Genomic DNA, 17,500 nt, shown 5'->3' with positions numbered 1-17,500 from the left:
ATTTAATGACATTAAGTTTAAATTTGATTAAGGAAAACTCATTAATTTATTTAGAAAAGACAAGCATTAAAATATGTAGTTTAATTTAATTCTCAGTGGCATGGAAGTGTAAATAAGTTAGAAAGCTTAGGGGTATTTTTTAATGGGTACTTATCTTTTAATAATAGAGATTAACAACTAACTAGGTGTTTCGTCCGCACATGCGGACATACACATTTTATAATTATTTATTAATACAAATAATATTAATTAGAAACTATAATAATAAATTATTATTTATTTTTTCATCATAAAATTTTTAAGTATTCGAAATATTTTTAAATTTATTTGTACAATATTTTCACTATTTAATAATTATTTATGTGTTTTCTATTTTGAATTTTAATTTCTTTCATTAAAATATATTTTTCATATTATAGCAACAATATATTAAAAATATCTTTTTATTTTAATATATATATATATATATTTATATTTTATATTTCTGATAATTCTTATTATTATTAATTTTAATAATTTATCTAATGAAAAATATTTTAAAATAGTTTTTTTATTAAAATATATTTTTTGATAAAAACACAATATATAAAAATATCTTTTGATTTTAAAATATATATATATATATATATATTAGATTTTGGATAATTCTTATTATTATTAATTTTAATAATTTATTTAGTTAATCTTTATTAATATTTAGTTATGTGTTTTCTATTTTTGTATTTTTAATGTTTTATTAAAATATATTTTTCCGATAATAACACAATTCTTATTATTATTAATTTTAATAATTTTAATAATTTATCTAATGAAAAATATTTTAAATTCATTTTTATTTTTTTGTTAATTTATTCATTAAAATCATTAACGATTTTAACCACTCTAGCTTTTAGGGTGATCGAGCTCTGTTTCAACAAAATCACTTCGCAAATAATACTATAGGTAAATATTATTTAAAATTCAAAACAATAAGAAACATTGTTGAAATTGTAGAAGAAAACATACTCCTAATCAAACTTCAAAAGCAATTGTCAAAAACAATATTTTCATTATTTGACCAAATACTAAACATATACACTTAAATGAGTATTTGAGTTAATTATTCCTATTATAGACTTTTGTTGGATTTTAGATACTTATTTAGAAGTAAGTTTAGTGTAATGTTTTTTTCCGGATACGATTATTACTATTATTATATATGAAAATAAATGCACCTACGATTATGTGATATCAATAGTATAGTGTTGACTATATAGTATAGAGATTGCAAAATTTTGTTTTTTTTATACAAAATTCTAGACCATATTTTCTGTTAAAATAATAAAATTGTGTCTAAAATCATGTTTTTCTAATAAATGAATAAAAATCATGTTTAGGCAAAAAAAAAAAAACTAACAAAACATGTGTGTTTTTATTTATTTTAGAAACCTTAATTTCCCATCAAGGACGTAACTAAAGATGGAGGTAAAAACACTAGAATAAAAAAACACCCACTCCTTTTATCGACAGCCACAAATCTAACCCTAGAATTCCCCCTTCCTCCTTGTCTGAGTCTAATAAGTTCCGATCCATATACGTCGAAACCATGGTCGTCCGTAAGATATCTCTCTCTCTCTCTCTCTCTCTTGGAAGTTATTAATTAGATCTGATTTGCTTATTTGTTAATAATCACCCTCGCTCATGCAGATGGTTGGACAGGCGTCTTCTGGGACATGGATGACTTCCCACTCCCTCCTGGTCTCGATGTAGATCAGTTTGTTAAGAATGTCGAGTTAGCTATATCGAATGCGGGCGCTCTTGGTGAAGTGGAGTTCTTTGCTTATGGTAGTTCGGATTCCTTTGATTATGGTCGATATCTCGAGTCCATGTCCTTCACTCCAGCTAAAGTTGTCGGTAAACGTTCAAGGTTTTATCGTTTGGTACATCGCATGCTTAACTGGGTTCACAAACGTCAACAGTATGGAGGCAAAAAAAATTTGTTGGTAATTGCAAAGGCTATGCCAGGGGAAGATAACATTAACCTGATCAGTTTTCTTGACGAAATGATTGATAGATATCATAATGTTTTCACAGTAGTTCCTGATGGGTGCTTCTTACCTGAAAATTTTGATTATCCTGAGCCAATTTTAGCTTGGGAATGGTTAGCTTTATGTTATGGAAGAGAGTCCTGAAAACGTTCTTCAACTTGCTTTGGGCATGCCTGAAAACATTGCTTTGGGCATGCCTGAAAACGTTCTTCAACTTATAGATAGCATGGCTGGCCCGTTTCTCCCACTTAATATTTCTCTGTTGTTACCCGACGAACGGATTAGATCTCAGTGCCTCGGTGTTGTTGAATACAAGTTAAAGCAACAAGGCCTTCCAGAGCTATCAAGTTAGAACAATCACAAAGTTCTAGCTATGGCTCAGTCTTCTCTTTCCTCTGTTATCTAGTTGGAAAGCTATCTCGGGAATTCCAAGAAGCAAACACAAGTTCTGAGAGACGGTCTTTTTCATGTTTTGGGGAACACAAAAGTGTCTCAAACACCAGAGGAGGAGGATTCATGAGTTCATAATTCAAATAATATTTACCGAAAAATTAAACGACTAAGATCAACTATTCTGTTAAATCAAATCCATAAATCTTTTATACAGAGGCAAGCAAAGAGTTTCAACACAGTTCTATACGGAAATTTTCAAAAAGCCTAGTCGCTTGAGAAGAACAGATGGAAGAAAATGTAAAGAGAAATCTTATATATAAGAATCTTAATATATTTCACCTCTCTCAGTCAACAAAGGTTACATGAGAACCTTCCTCGAACAGCTTCACTTCCCTAAATACATCTCTCTATCTCTCTTGAAAAACTAAAAGCAGTGCAGGAGATCAAGTGTCCTCAGTAAGACATTTTGTCGAACAGCTTCACTGCGTCATCCACTCCTTGTGTGCCATGGAAATCTCTGTTTGCCACTATATCAAAGTAATTGGTAAAACACATATTATCAGAGACATTTCAACGAAATAGTCTTAACTAAAGTGTAGTTTATGCAAATACAAAGAAGTTGCCGAGAAGTTGATTCCTAGATAATATATACCTGATAGTCCGTAATTGCTGAGAGTCTCCTTCAGCTGCTGTCTGACTCATCATTGCCGAGATCAATCATAGAATTGTAACAGAAGGGATGTGTTGGACTTTGTAATAATCTTTTCCTCCTTTCGACAGTCTCTTCTCCCATCTCTTCCCTATATTATAAAAAACCAGACACTTCAAAGAAGTGATGAATCGCAGCCCATCAGGAAGCTCCTTTAACTTTGGACAATAGTAAATTATGAGAGTATGGAGAAGGGGCATGGAGCCTTCTTCTACTATCCACTCTTCCCACTCCTCTAATCTCTTGAATTGTAGCTTCTGCAATTGAGGAAACCCACCCCTCGAGCAAACCATTCTCCTCCCACAGAAAGATCGATAATCTAAACTAACATCTTTCAAGTGAAGAAGCTTCTCTAAAATAGGCATTGGGTCCTCTGTCAAACGACAGCCACTTAGCGATATGGTTGTAAGGTGAGAAGGCAAGTATCCTTCCGACAATCTCAAATTGAACTCATCTCCCATATTACAAACAATCAGGTCCTCCAAGTTAGTGATTATTTGCAGCCCATCAGGAAGCTCCTTTAATTTTCTGCAATCGTCAATTCTGAGAGTATGGAGAAGGGGCATGGAGCCTTCTTCTACTATCCACTCTTCCCACTCCTCTAATCCCCTAAATTCTAGCTTCTGCAGTTGAGGAAACCCATCCCTTGAGCATTCCATTCTTCTCCCACTGAAAGATCGAAATTGTAAACAAATCTCTTTCAAGTGAAGCAACTTCTCTAGAATCGGCATTGGATCCTCCTTCAAACGACAAAAAGTTAGCTTAATGGCTTTAAGGTGAGAAGGAAAGTGTTGTGCATCAGGTAACCTTGGCATATATATCTCCAACCACAGCTGTTTGAGATTAACAAAATCCCAAACAAATCCTTCTTCATCATCATTCGTGGGATTATAAAACTTGTTCTTGTTATCTATAGTAAGACTCTCCAGGCGTGAAAGTTTACTTAGAGATGAAGATAGAGTCTTTGTGGTACAACTCTCGTTTGTAATAGAGATAGAGAGAGATCTGAGCCGTGTCATACCCTGTAGATCCGTCAATCTCCCGTGCTTTGTGTTGAAATTCTTCAACGTCTCCAGCTTGACCAGATTTCCCAATTCCAACTTTATCTTATCATGTAATCTCTTTGGCAACCACAAGAATGTCAATTCTCGCATCTCATTCAAGATATTGGGGATGTAGACTTCACCATACACAGCTAGGTTTAAATAGAGAAGCTTCTTCAGATTCCGCATAGAAGAAGGCAGTTGAGTTACACCTGTCTCATATAAACTAAGATATCTCAAGTGGATGAGCTTCCCGATGCTAGAGGGTACCTTCCCTCCTTCAAACTCGACCTCAGAGAGATCTAACACTCTTATCAGCTTATGCCTTGTAAACAATAAACTTGTTGCCTTCCATATTATGCAGTCGATAAACAAGATAGTTCTAAGGCTTGGATTCTTCACCTCCTTATCGACATTAAAAGTTTCATCACGCAAACGTACAACAGCAAGTCTGCGAGATTTACAAGGAGATTTCGAATTTGCAGTTGATCTGCAAATGGTTTGTACGAAATTCTCTTCTTCAGCTTTGCGTAAACAAACCTCTCTCATCATGTCATGCAACTGAAGTGTTTTAAATCTTGAAGTATCAACGTCTCTTTTAGAAATAACCATGTTTCTCTTAACCAATTCTTCTATGTATCCATCTACAACCTCTCGAATGCTCGCTCCATCAAAATCCATTGGCCTTAGTATTCCTTCTGCAGCCCAGTAATAGGAAAGTTTCTTCGTATGTATCTCATAATCTTCTGGAAAACTAGCAAGGTAAAGGAAGCACTGCTTCAAATAGGCAGGCAGCTCTTCGAAACTCAGATACAAAACACCGTAAACCTTCAAATTGAAATTTCTGTCGTCAGACCCACTCCCTCTAACGGTCGGAGCTTTAATGTTCTCACGTATCCTTTTCCACTCATGCAATGCGTATTTCTTACCTAACAACGCCCCTAACACCTTAATAGCCAGTGGTAGACCTCCACAATGTCTAATTATCTCCATACCGATTTCTTTCATGTCTTTTTCAATCTTAAATTCTGCACAGAAGTTACAAGAATGTTCGAAAGGATCATATGTCTTGCAAATATGGTAGTCATTTTTCATTAATTTACTATAACAGAAAAAAAAATCCAAGTAGGCCGCCCTTGAAAACTTACCAGCTGTGTCTTTAATAGGAAATGCTATCCTTTGAAAAAGATCCGAACTTTCTTCAAAAGTTAGGCATTCTGGTTTGAAGTTAACACATTGTCTGTCTGCATGTAATCCCACTTCCTCATTGCGAGAAGTAAGTAATACCTTCCAGCCTGCAACACATTCATATTTCTTAATATTTCTTTATCAAATTGTGATTTTTAAAACACAACCTAATGTAAGGATGTTCACCTTTTTTTGGCAGAAACACATGCTTGATTAGGTCCCAGTCTCCTTCTCTCCATATATCATCAATGACGATCAAAGCCTTTTGTGTTTCCAGCACTCGAACAATCTCTTTCAGAAGTTCGCCTTCCATCATCTTTGACACATCGCATTCTGACCTGAGTTGTTGCAAGATTGTCTGCCAGACACACTTCCTTTCAAACTGTTGCGAAACACAAACCCACGCTAATCCTCCTAGAAAATGACTTTTTATCGTCTCATGATTATAAACTTGTCTTGCGAGTGTGGTTTTACCAAGACCTCCCATCCCAGTTATAGAAACCACTTGACTGCTATCCTCCTCCACCAAATAGCCAACCAATCTCTCAACACTTCTCTCTAACCCAACAAGATGGTCTTCGTCACTTGTAGGAAATGTTTGTCGCATTTCTCTTTCTTTTACCAGCAGAGACTGCATATACTCTTCATTGATGATTACTTTCTGTACGCCAAGATTCTGCATATCAAGGATCACCTTAGAGATCCTCTTGCTTATGGCTTTCATATCAAACCCAAGCACCATGCTTTTCACAGTGACATATGCAAATCTTTTGACGCTGCTGCTGCTTGATTCTCCGAGTTCTTTCTTCAGAAGAAAGGTTTCTATGATATCTTCTGCATCAAAAACAATTTCTTTGATGTCTTTGATAACTTTTCTCACCATTTCACTTGAATGTTTCTTGGCCTCCGCATCTTTCAAAAAGCACCTTAACGTATCCACATCATTTTTTAATCCCTTGAACTGCTCTTCAACTCCTTGAAATCGCCCAGTTTCTCGGACAAGGAGGTTCCAAAGCCTCTCGACTGCAAACGGTAAAAGTGCCACTGCTAGCTCAGCCATAAGTCTCCTGCTCAAACATGAAAGTAATCAATAACCGCTAGAGAGCAGATCTTTGAGTTCATAGTCCTGATAATATTTTTCTGCAAATTCCAGTCTAGATAATATATACTATTGTTTTGGATTTAATCTATGAATGATATGAACAATTGAGAAGAAATAAATATGGAAAATACAAAAAATAAAAATCACCTCTTGAAAATAGATCGCTTTTCGACCAACCGATCTGTATAACGAAAATATGCGAATGTGTTTTAGTTAGAACGCAGGTGAAGACCTATTCATACAAAGAGTTGATTATTCTCAGTCAACACCAAACGACACAAACCAGCTGTATTTACAACGATGAATGATTCTATTGTAGCCACTTACATTTTTTTGCTAAAAAGATAAGGAGATAGTTAGTACGTAGGGCCTCTAATAGTACGAGTTTGTTGTATTACAATTATTTGATCTGTCTAGTGAAATAAATGTTGTAACATTTTCTTTAAACGCTGTGAAAAGGTTATAATCTTGTTAAAATAAATTATAATTGGTGTTAAGATTGTTGATGTTGTGTATTTAGTTAAAATAAAGATGTGGCCGGCCGATACCATTGATGCAGTTACTGTTAGGAAAACAAGGGAGTGCTTGAATATATTTTCTAGTAGCCGGACTGTTAAAAGCTGAGGCAGAGATTATCAAGATGGCAATCACAGGGCATCCTGGGGCTTATCTTCACGTTGAAGAGCTAATTGAGGTTGCAAAACTTCTAGGGTTGAATTCTTCAGAAGAGATATCATCTGTTGAAGAAGCTATTGCTAGAGTCTAGAGAAGCTGCAGTTGCAGGCGATCTGCAGCTGGCGTTTTGATCAATGCCTTGTTCTAACCAAAAAGGGGCGTGGTTCTATTTGGGATTTAGGTGCTGCAATATAGCAAGAGGTCCTGCACTTGAGCACATGGATGTAAGTTCTCGAAAGCATTTGCTTGGAAGAATCTCATTAATGCAACATGGTTCTTTCGTTTGGTTATCAAAAATGTATAACATCCTTAAGCAGAAATGCAGTAGAGTCTCGCATATCCTTGGATTTCCAAAAAAAAAGAAAAATTTTGTATGAATGTTAAATTTATTCAAACCAAAAAAACATTTTTGCATCCAAAAAGATGCTTACTAGATTTCAAAAATATTCCGGGATTGATAGGCTTAAACTTTGATAGCTCCAACAATGAAGTCCATGCCCACATCAATAAGATGAACTTGGAAGCTTTGGCCAATATGGTAGAAACTCACTGGCGTCTTCACGGAGAATTCACACATTTCCTGGCAAGATGTCTACAGACAATATACATTATGAATTTGTTAGATACACTGGAAAGTAGAAGAGATATTGATTTTGGAAGTGGATAGAGTTTCCAAGTCTAGAGTATATATCATGGTTTTGGAACCTTTACAGTCTCTGGAGATCATGAAACGGCATTTCATCTTAGTTTTACCTCCAAATGTGTCCCTATGTGCATATCCCTGGTAGTTCTACGTGGAAAGAATGTCTCACCTTACTGATTAAATTTTGGACAAGGTTAGCTGATGAGATGCAGGAAGTAAACTCTTCTGATACAAAGACCACGTGTCAGAAGAAGAGTGGCAAGAGGAGGTTGTTAGAGTCGACTTTCAACGGAATCAAGGAAGGACACGTTTCTTTGTTGCATTGTTTCGGATTAATAGAGGTGAACCTTGTTAACCTCTGTCATCTTCTGAGCATCTTATCTTAAGCCCTGAATGCATTAATAGCTGTCATACTGGACGATAGTCTGTCCCCAAGTCAGGCTTTGGGCTACAATACTTGTCTACCTTAGGTCTGCCTTGCTTGGTGATCAAGCCACTGAAATTTTCAACTTCTGTAGTCTTCTTCTGTAATCGATTGAAAAACAAAAGAATTGTGAAAGGCATACACTAATTCAATATTGAGTTAGTATTGTTTGTTAAGAACTGTGTTTTTGACTGAAAGCTACTACAGTGGCGGAGGCAAGAAATATTTTTATTGGGGGCATAAATATTAAGTAGACTTAAATATAATAGTTTTTTTCTAAATTTTCAAATGGGTTTAATGGTTAAACAAAGATATGGGGTCAAAAAAAAATTCTGAACGGGGGCATACAGATTAAAATTCAATAACATACACTAATTTTCAAAGTTTTGTTGGGTTCAGTGGCCCCCATCTTGATGCATGTGGCTCCGCCACTGAGCTACTACATCCATATTGGTCATCTATGTGGTACTTATACGAAAACGGTCCTACACTTCTACTAAATATCTAATCATGTACACTGTACACATAATAAGAGAAGAATGTGAAGTTGAAAATAACAAAGATGATGGATGTATCAGTGTCTCTCATAAACATTAAGTTTATATCTCATTTGCACTCTACCCCCAAGTTTATGATATGTTAGTATTTGAGAAGCAAATCTTTCGTGGAATGGAATCAACTCATTAGTAATTAAGAAACAGTTTAATCTAAAGCAAGCAAATTTAAATTGAATTTGGTCTTCGTGCTAATGTCCAGTATTTCGATTCTTCCTCCTTTAATAGGCTTCTATCACTACATACATGATCAGCATCATAAAAAAAGAAAAGAAAACAACATTTAAAACTATCCTGGTCGGACTGATATTCCTGTGGCTGAAGGAACACATAAAACTATCCTGGGAGGTCTCTACTTTGTGTTCTTTCTATGTTTTGAGATTCAGCAACATATCTATGCGCCTTGATGTTTTGATAACTTCTTGTTGTTGTCTTTTCATCTGTACAGAACGGCACAAAGCTTCGAGTGGCTGACTTCGTTCATGGGAAAGATGGGCTTGGCAACCAAAACTTCCCACCACCTGAGGAGATAGTTTCTGAGGCATTCACAGATTTATCTTCTCGGTATCTTCCACATCTTTATTTGAGCTTACTTGAACCTGTACTTCAGGATTCGGTATATGGGGCTCATGAGTCCAAATAACTTGGAAGGAAACCTGGAAGAACTGAACCTGGAGTTGCCAAGTCAGGTTGGTGTCTACTCCTTAGAACTTATGCAGTTCATCTCGGGTAAGAATATCAAGGGCTCATCCTCTGAGCTACAGTCAAATGTTATGCCATGGGATGGTTCGGCTGAGTTACTATCATCTAGGCGCAGAAGACTGAACCTACACTGAACCAAGCGTTGTCTGACCGCACTTAAATCATCACATATCGCTGTGGCGTCTATTTAGTCGCCATATGTAGTCGCAATATGTAGTCGCAGCTTCATGACTTGGAACCTGAGGAGAAAGAAAAGAAGCAACATGTAGTCGCAGCTCATCCTTTACATGCTTGTTGTGCTAATGAAGAGGTCCTGCTTGAAGATAATGAAGCAGAAAGCCTGACCGGAATCTTAGCCAGGTCTGGCCCGTTTCTCGCACTTAATATTTCTCTGTTGTTGTTACCCTACGAAAGAATCAAGATCATGCATAGTAACCTATCTCTGAGTCTGGTTAATGTGGCAGAGGCAAGTCTGAGGATATACTTGGAGAAGCAGCTCGAGTCTCTGGACGATTCATTTCGTCTAAGGAGCAATTCAAAGGAAGTAATACCATCTGCCTTAACGTCACTTTCTAGTTGTACAAAGAGTAGATGATATGAAAAGGATGATGACGTTTTTTACACTTTATTGACCACATGGCAGCTTTTCCAAAACACACAAAAGACTCGATCATATATAGTAAAATTCTCCAACTGTGGTATTTTTTACTTAGGAGATGAAGATAATGTTCACACATTTCACTCTGTATTTGATAGGATCCTTTTCATTAGCATAGTCCCTAATAAGATCATATAGCACACAAATTCATCAAAAGTGAGAAAATAAACATTTATTTCAAATGAAACAAGCAAGGTGCTCGGTGCTCAGTGCTCACCTCCCTTAATACATCTCTCAATATCCCGTTTTCATTTCAAGTAGTCTAGTTGAACGCAGTTCTATACTAATATAAGAATCTTTAACATATTTCACCTCTCTCAGTCAACAGAGGTACATGAGAACCTTCCGTTGAACAGCTTCACTTCCCAAAATACATCTCTTTATCTCTCTAGGCAAACTTGAAGCATTGCAGGAGATCCAGTGTCTCAGTTAGACACTTCGTCAAACAGCTTCACCGTGTCAGTGTGCTAGTATGTTTCACTTGTAAATTCTCTGTTTGCCACTATATCAAATCAATTGGTAAAACACATATCATCAAACATATTCCAACGAAATAGTCTTAATTAAAGTGTAGTTTATGCGAATACAAAGAAGTTGGCAAGAGAAGTTCATTCCTGGATAATACCTGATAGTCCGTAATTGCTGAGAGTCTCCTTCAGCTGCTGTCTGACTCATATAAGGGAAGTGTTGGACTTTGTAATAATTTAATTGAACAAAAGGGATGTGTTCCACTTTGTAATAATCTTTTCCTCCTTTCGACAGTTTCTTCTGCCATCCCTTTCCCATAAACCAAAAGGTCAGACTCTTCAAAGATCGCATCCCACCAGGAAGCTCAGTTAACTTTGGACAGTGGCCAATATAGAGAGTATGGAGAAAGGGCATGGAGCCTTCTTCTACTATCCACTCTTCCCACTCCAGTAGTCCCATAAATTGTAGCTTCTGCAATTGAGGAAACCCATCCCTCGAGCAAACCATTCTCCTCCCACAGAAAGATCGATCATGTAAAGTAGTCTCTTTCAAGTGAAGCAACTTCTCTAGAATCGGCATTGGATCCTCCTTCAAACAACACTCCTTTAGATTTATTGTTGTAAGGTGAGAAGGAAAGTGTTGCGCATCAGGTAACCTTGGCATATATATCTCCAACTCCCTAACAAATCCTTTTTCATCATCATCTGTGGGAGAACACAGCTTGTAACCATGTATAAAAAGATTCTCCAAGCATCTCATTTCACCTAGAGATGAATATAGAGTTTCCACAGTATACCTCTCGACTTTAATATAGATAGAGAGAGATCTGAGCCGCGTCATACCCTGTAGATCTGTCACTCTCCCATGTTTTGTGGAGAAATTCTCCAACGTCTCTAGCTTGACCAGATTTTTCAATTCCAAATTTGTATTATTATGATGTAAGATCCTCGGCAAACACAAGAATGTCAATTCTCGCATCTCTTTCAATATATTGGGAATGTAGACTGAATTTCTCCAAGATACATCTAGGTTTAGATAGAGGAGCTTCTTCAGATTCCGCATAGAAGAAGGAAGTTGAGTTACATTTGTCCACACTAAACTAAGATATCTCAAGTGGATGAGCTTCCCGATGCTAGAGGGTACCTTCCCTCCTTTAAAATCCACATAAGAGAGATCTAACACTCTCATCAGCTTATGCCTTGTAAAGAATAAACTTGTTGCCTTCCATCTTCTGCACTTGATCAACAAGAGAGTTCTTAGACTCGGATTCTTCACCTCCGTATCGACATTAAATGTTTCATCAGGCCAACGTATAACAGAAAGTCTACGAGATTTACAAGGAGATTTCGAATTTGCAGTTGATGTGCCAATGGTTTGTACGAAATTCTCTTCTTCAGCTTTGCGCAAACACACTTCTCTCATCATGTCATGCAACTGACATGTTTCAAATCTTGAAGTAACAACGTCTCTTTTAGAAATAACCATGTTTCTCTTCACCAATTCTTCTATGTATCCATTTGCAACCTCTCGAATGCTCGCTCCATCGAAATCCATTCCTTCTGCAGCCCAGTAATAGGACAGTGTCTCCACATCTATTTCACAATCTTCTGGGAAACAAGCAAGGTAAAGGAAGCCATGCTTCAAATAAGCAGGCAGCTCTTCGAAACTCAGATACAAAACATCATAAACCTCCCTATTGATATTTCCGTCGTCAAAGCCAGTCCCTCTAACTATGTGAGCTTTAATATTCTCTTGGATCATTTTCCACTGATGCAATGTGTACTTCTTACGTAACAACCCGCCTAACACCTTAATAGCCAGTGGTAGGCCTCCACAATGTTTAAGCATCTCCATGCCGATTTCTTTCATGCCGACTTGGTCAATCTTACATTCTGCATATCAGTTACAAGAATGTTAGAAGGATCATATGTCCTGCAGATATTGTAGTCATTTTTCTTTAAATTACTACAACAGAAAAAGTAAAAAACCCAAGTAGGCCGCCCTTAAAAACTTACCAGCTGTGTCTTTAATAGGAAATGCTATCCTTTGAAAAAGAACCCAACTTTCTTCAAAAGTTAGGCACTCTGGTTTGATGGGGTTGCATTGTTCGTCTGCATGTAATGCCACTCTCTCATTGCGAGAAGTAAGTAAAACCTTACATCCTGCAACACATTTATATTTCATAACGATTTCATGATCAAATCTTGAGTTTTTAAAAGACGCCTAATGTACGTTAAATAAGGAGATTCACCTTTATTTAGCAGAAAGACAGGCTTGATTAGGTCCCAGTCTCCTTCTCTCCATATATCATCAATGACGATCAAAGCCTTTTGTGTTTCCAACACTTGAGCAATCTTCTCCAGAAGTTCGTCTACCATCATCTTTGACACATCGCATTCTGGCCTGAGTTGGCGCAAGATTGTCTGCCAGACACACTTTCTTTCAAACTGTTGTGAAACACACACCCAAGCCAATCCTGGAAAATGTCTTTTTATTTTCTCATGATTGAAAACTTTTCTTGCCAGTGTGGTTTTACCAATACCACCCATCCCAGTTATAGCAACCACTTGACTGCTATCCTCCACCAAATTGCCAACCAATATCTCAATGTTTTTCTCCATCCCAACAATAGGTTGCTCTTCGTCCACGATATAAAACGTTTTTCTTTGTTTGTCATTGTCAGAGAAAGGTGGAGACATACACCTTTCTCTGACAATGGCCTGTTGTACGCCAGAACTCTGCATATCGTGTATCTCCTGAGAGATCCTCTTACTTACATCTTCCATATCCATTGCAAGTCCCCTGCGTTCCAAACTAACCCAATAAAGTCTTCTTACAATGTTCATGATGCCGCTTGTATTTCCGAGTTCTTCCATTAAAAGAAAGGTTTCGACTATATCTTCTGCGTCCAAAACTATTTCTTTGATCGCTTTGATAGTGTTGTTTATTGTTGCACTTGTATGTTTTTTGGCCTCTGCATCTTCCAGAAAAAACCTTAACTTCTTAACATCACTCTTTAATCCCTCGAACTGCTCTTCTACTCCTTGAAATCGCTCAGTTTCTCTGACAAGTAGTTTCCAAAGCCTCTCGACTACAAATGGTAAAATTGCCTTAGCCATGTCTCCTGCTCAAACATGAGATAAGTAATCAATAACCGCAAGAGTAAAGATCCTTGAGTTCATAGTCCTGATAATATTTTTTCTGCAAATTCTAATATTATATTATTTTGTGGGATTTAATCTATAGAAAGATATGAACAATTGAGATGAAATAAAAATATGCAAAATACAATAAAAAGGTAAAAATCACCTCTTGAAAATCGCTTTTCGTCCAACTGATCTGTATAAAGAAAATATGCGAATGTGTTTTAGTTAGAACTCAGCTGATTATTCTTAGTCAACACCAAACGACACAAACCAGCTGTATTCACGTGTAGCCATTTATTCACGATAAGGAATGAATCTATTGTAGCCACTTACATTTTGGCTGAAAAGATAAGGGCCTAATAGTACAAGTTTCTATTACAATTATTTGATCTTCTGTCTAATGAAATAAAAGTTGAACATTTTGTTTAAACGCTGCGAAAAGGTTATAGTCTTGTTAAAACAAATTATAGTTGGTGTTAAGGTTGCTGATGTTGTATATTTAGTTAAATATAGGAAGTATCATAGAAGTCTATATAACATGGAACACTGACAATGAAAGAAGTAAAAAAGGAAAAACAAAAGGAAGATTAAATAAAATTTAAGAGCTTTAACCTTTGCTGTCGAAACGGTTAGTCAAATCCGAGACTATCTGCTCCCAAACGCCACAGATTCACGTGACAAAGCCGTTTTCATGGCTTGTGAGCAGGTCCGGCCCTGTAAAAAAATATTTTAAAAAGGCTGGAAGCACACAGGAAAAAAAGGCTTGCACGGACACTGGAACTTGATACCTTTTAGTAGAATAACAGATACTTAACCATCTGACCTACTGATAACCCTTATACAAATGGCCGAAATTTTCTCTTGATATTAATGGCCGGAAGCAGATGTTCTACCGCTTCTACCCAGGGCCACTACTGCTTGTGAGATCGCCTACAAGGCCGTGGTTTCTCGGCTTGAGAGTGCAGATCAATCCATGTCGAGAGGTGATTACGTGACGTTGGAGGCACAGCAGAATCAAGCACTTGGTTATGTTAAAGTGAGTATTAGGAGGACTAACTTCTTTCGCCGGACACCATATTGATGATCAATATTGCCTCCATCGCAGCTCAGATACTTGCTCCTCCATAATTAAGAACACAACTTTTTCATGTTTTTCATGCCAAACTTCATGCCGTTTTCATAAAAAAAACTTCATTCCGATATGTAACTGCCACTTCTGGTAAACCATCGTTATCTCTCTCTAAAGTTATTTATCCATGCATTTACCACAAAGTTATCTGCTTTCAGGTTTGTTGATTTTGTGTTTAATTTGTTAAAATATGTTATTTGGGTTATGTGTGGCTTAAAGAATCAATAATTTGACTTTACATTTTTGAAATATTCTTGTTTCTTGAAGACGACCATTCCAGTGTTGTCCATGTGGTAATCATAACATATGCTTATAAAACAACTCTCTTGTTTGAAGGTTTGGCGAAACATACGCGCTGTGTGGGGATCGATGCTGCAGTTCCACCTTCAAAGAAGCCGGATTCAAGGTATTTATTCTGTCTACAAAATCTTTTTGAGTTCCTTAACTTCGCTGTTGATTTGTTGACATAATTGCCAGGGAGTTGCTCGACCAAGCATTGAAAGAGAAACAAAACTGTTGAGACATAAGATTTTGCTAAACATCAAATATATAGAGTCAAGAGCCTTCTGACAAATGAGCAGTTTCTTGCGGTGCAGGAAAATAAAATCTTTAGTATATGAGATGTGTTATGCAAGACCTGTGATGTGGCATGGCTTGGTTGACTTGTTTATTAATCAAAATGTAAACTGAACCCTGCAAGTTTTTTTCTTAAAGAGTAGGATCTCTCTTAAGACATCTCGATTCGGTGCATAAAGAAGCCAAGCCGTGTTGTGATCCTAGACGACGTCGCATTGGTGTCTCGATTGATCATGGAGCGTCCTGGGCAAAAAGTTTTGTATGAGATACGTCATCATGCTTCATTTCCCTATGATCCTAGAAACCCTCCTCTTCCTCAGGTACATGATTCATCCTTTTATCGAGTTTACTATATATGTTATAGTGTTTTTATATCATACATTGTGCTTCCATTTGCTGTCAAGTTCAGAGAGATGGAATTGATTCCAAAGGAGGGCTTCGGTCCCGTTGTCTCCATTAGTTATATATTTCTTATCAAGTACTTCCATATGTAGTTTGCTTTGCTTTGGAAATACATTTGCTTTTTTCTCTTAAAATTTGGTATGTGGATTTATCGTTTTGTGAAACCTTACTAAGGTCTTCTAACTTTTGTTCTCTGTATCAGCCAGCATATCAAGATCATTTACTTCTGGAATATGGTCCGAGAATCATTATGTTCTTGGTCTTGTGGATGGTAGCGAGACCCTATTTTTCATCAAAGCTAATGGTGAAGAAATAAGTCAAAGTCACAAAACGAAATTTGAATGTTTCTTCATTAGTATTAGGACTCATGCAAGATGGTGATGGTTTGCAAACATCATGCTTGTAAGTTTTCTTTTGTCCATATATGTTAACCAAGCGTTGCCTGAAGACTGAAGACAAAGTTAACCAAGCGTTCGCTGAGCAGGTAGCTGATGGCTCTAGCTAGCTCACGAACACTCTTTGTCGCACTTAAATCATCTCAGATCGCTGCGGCGTCCATTTCTCCAGAGGATCTATCGAGTGTTGAAACATCCGTTTCCTGCTTTTATAAACTCTCTGCTTCTGCTACTTTCTAGTTGTACAAAGAGTAGATGAATTTACAGAACCGAGGATTATGAGAAAATGAGGAAGTTTCGAAAACTGCTGATATTCCGTGTTTTTAACGGTTTTAAACTCGTTTTGGAGCAATTAAATGGTCGGTTTTAATTAATGTTTTGGTCTATTTGAAGCGTTTTGGTGTTCTTAAGTGTAATATACAGGTTACTAGATAGCTTGCAAGAAAAGAACGCATTCGGGATTTATTCAGAAGCAAGATGGACCGAACAATGGACCGAATGAGAAGTATTGATCGCACAGGACATAGATCGACCGATCCATTGTCTGAGGATCGACCGATCCCACGCTCTACGGGCTCCACACGCACCAATAAGCTTTTCACTCCTTTTTACCCACTCCCCTCAATAATGGACGGAGGACTGGACTTTTGGGACTCAGAAAAGATTAGAGACGACCAAGAAGGAGATTGACAAGTTCTTGAGAGAGATTTGAGAGTTTTGTAACTTGTTTTGTGTAATTTGTGAAGATTTGTAAAGGAGTTCATCTCAAAACCATTTGGAGAAGATCTTCTGAACCTTTACTCTGTTTTAATACAATCTTATCATGTTTTCTTCATCAAAATCGTGTTGTTCTTGCTTAGTTATGTGTGAGTAGTCATCTAGTTGGGTTTAGGGGTTCTCATAGGGGATTTCTTGATGTTTTGATTCATAAAACGTGTGTAGACTAAGGGATTACGTTTTGGTTCTTCATCTAATGGATTTCTTACTGCTTGAACTGAATTGATCACTTAGTTCATGATATCAGATTGTTTGATGCACCGAAAGTGATTGTTTGAACTTCCGAAAATACTTTAGATGAGCAAAGTGTCCTTAACCCTCGGAAGTTGATGTTATTGCGCTTTGTGAACATATTGAACCTGTTCTTAATGCTTGTTTAGAAATTGAAACTCAGCGGAAGTTAGTGTGGAGATTTCTATAACATAGAGAATTAGCGCTACGGAAGTAGGTTAATTCTAATATCGTGTTTGAGTTCTAGACGGTTCTTAA

At 36.8% G+C, this 17,500-nt stretch overlaps 4 protein-coding genes across 6 annotated transcripts; 2 read left to right on the top strand and 2 right to left on the bottom strand.

The window, feature by feature from the left end:
* The first annotated feature begins 1,455 nt into the window (after positions 1–1,455).
* Positions 1,456–2,274, top strand: LOC106327436. The gene is made up of 2 exons (XM_013765587.1): positions 1,456–1,595; positions 1,687–2,274. The coding sequence occupies exons 1-2, from the start codon at positions 1,586–1,588 to the stop codon at positions 2,169–2,171; spliced, it is 495 nt and encodes a 164-aa protein (XP_013621041.1). The 5' UTR covers positions 1,456–1,585; the 3' UTR covers positions 2,172–2,274.
* A 330-nt stretch (positions 2,275–2,604) lies between these two features.
* Positions 2,605–6,732, bottom strand: LOC106327435 (probable disease resistance protein At1g59620). 2 transcript variants are annotated; one of them, XM_013765586.1, is made up of 6 exons: positions 6,610–6,731; positions 5,547–6,427; positions 5,321–5,467; positions 3,655–5,200; positions 3,073–3,288; positions 2,605–2,947 (listed from the first exon to the last, which is right to left on the bottom strand). In XM_013765586.1, the coding sequence occupies exons 2-5, from the start codon at positions 6,418–6,420 to the stop codon at positions 3,138–3,140; spliced, it is 2,718 nt and encodes a 905-aa protein (XP_013621040.1). In that variant the 5' UTR covers positions 6,421–6,427; positions 6,610–6,731; the 3' UTR covers positions 2,605–2,947; positions 3,073–3,137. The 2 variants fall into 2 exon arrangements, with proteins under 2 accessions (XP_013621040.1, XP_013621039.1); XM_013765585.1 differs by having other exon boundaries at positions 3,073–5,200; positions 6,610–6,732.
* Positions 6,733–10,147: 3,415 nt separating this feature from the next.
* On the bottom strand, positions 10,148–14,659 carry LOC106324658 (probable disease resistance protein At1g59620). Of its 2 annotated transcripts, XM_013762612.1 has the most exons (7): positions 14,521–14,659; positions 14,345–14,446; positions 13,896–13,925; positions 12,838–13,710; positions 12,602–12,748; positions 10,744–12,478; positions 10,265–10,620 (listed from the first exon to the last, which is right to left on the bottom strand). In XM_013762612.1, exons 4-7 carry the CDS (start codon positions 13,703–13,705, stop codon positions 10,596–10,598), a joined length of 2,775 nt encoding a protein of 924 aa, XP_013618066.1. In that variant the 5' UTR covers positions 13,706–13,710; positions 13,896–13,925; positions 14,345–14,446; positions 14,521–14,659; the 3' UTR covers positions 10,265–10,595. The 2 variants fall into 2 exon arrangements, 1 of the variants encoding a protein (XP_013618066.1); XR_001266722.1 differs by lacking the exons at positions 14,345–14,446; positions 14,521–14,659 and adding an exon at positions 10,148–10,239 and having other exon boundaries at positions 10,336–10,620; positions 13,896–14,067.
* On the top strand, positions 14,221–14,831 carry LOC106324516. Its single transcript, XM_013762476.1, has 3 exons — positions 14,221–14,225; positions 14,336–14,438; positions 14,658–14,831. Exons 1-3 carry the CDS (start codon positions 14,221–14,223, stop codon positions 14,811–14,813), a joined length of 264 nt encoding a protein of 87 aa, XP_013617930.1. The 3' UTR covers positions 14,814–14,831.
* The last annotated feature ends 2,669 nt before the right edge of the window (positions 14,832–17,500 follow it).

Source organism: Brassica oleracea, chromosome C2 (assembly GCF_000695525.1).
Source record: "Brassica oleracea var. oleracea cultivar TO1000 chromosome C2, BOL, whole genome shotgun sequence".
In the NCBI taxonomy this organism is placed as follows: domain Eukaryota; kingdom Viridiplantae; phylum Streptophyta; class Magnoliopsida; order Brassicales; family Brassicaceae; genus Brassica; species Brassica oleracea.
Note: the sequence above shows the minus strand (reverse complement) of the source record. Positions and strands in the feature narration are given on the sequence as shown.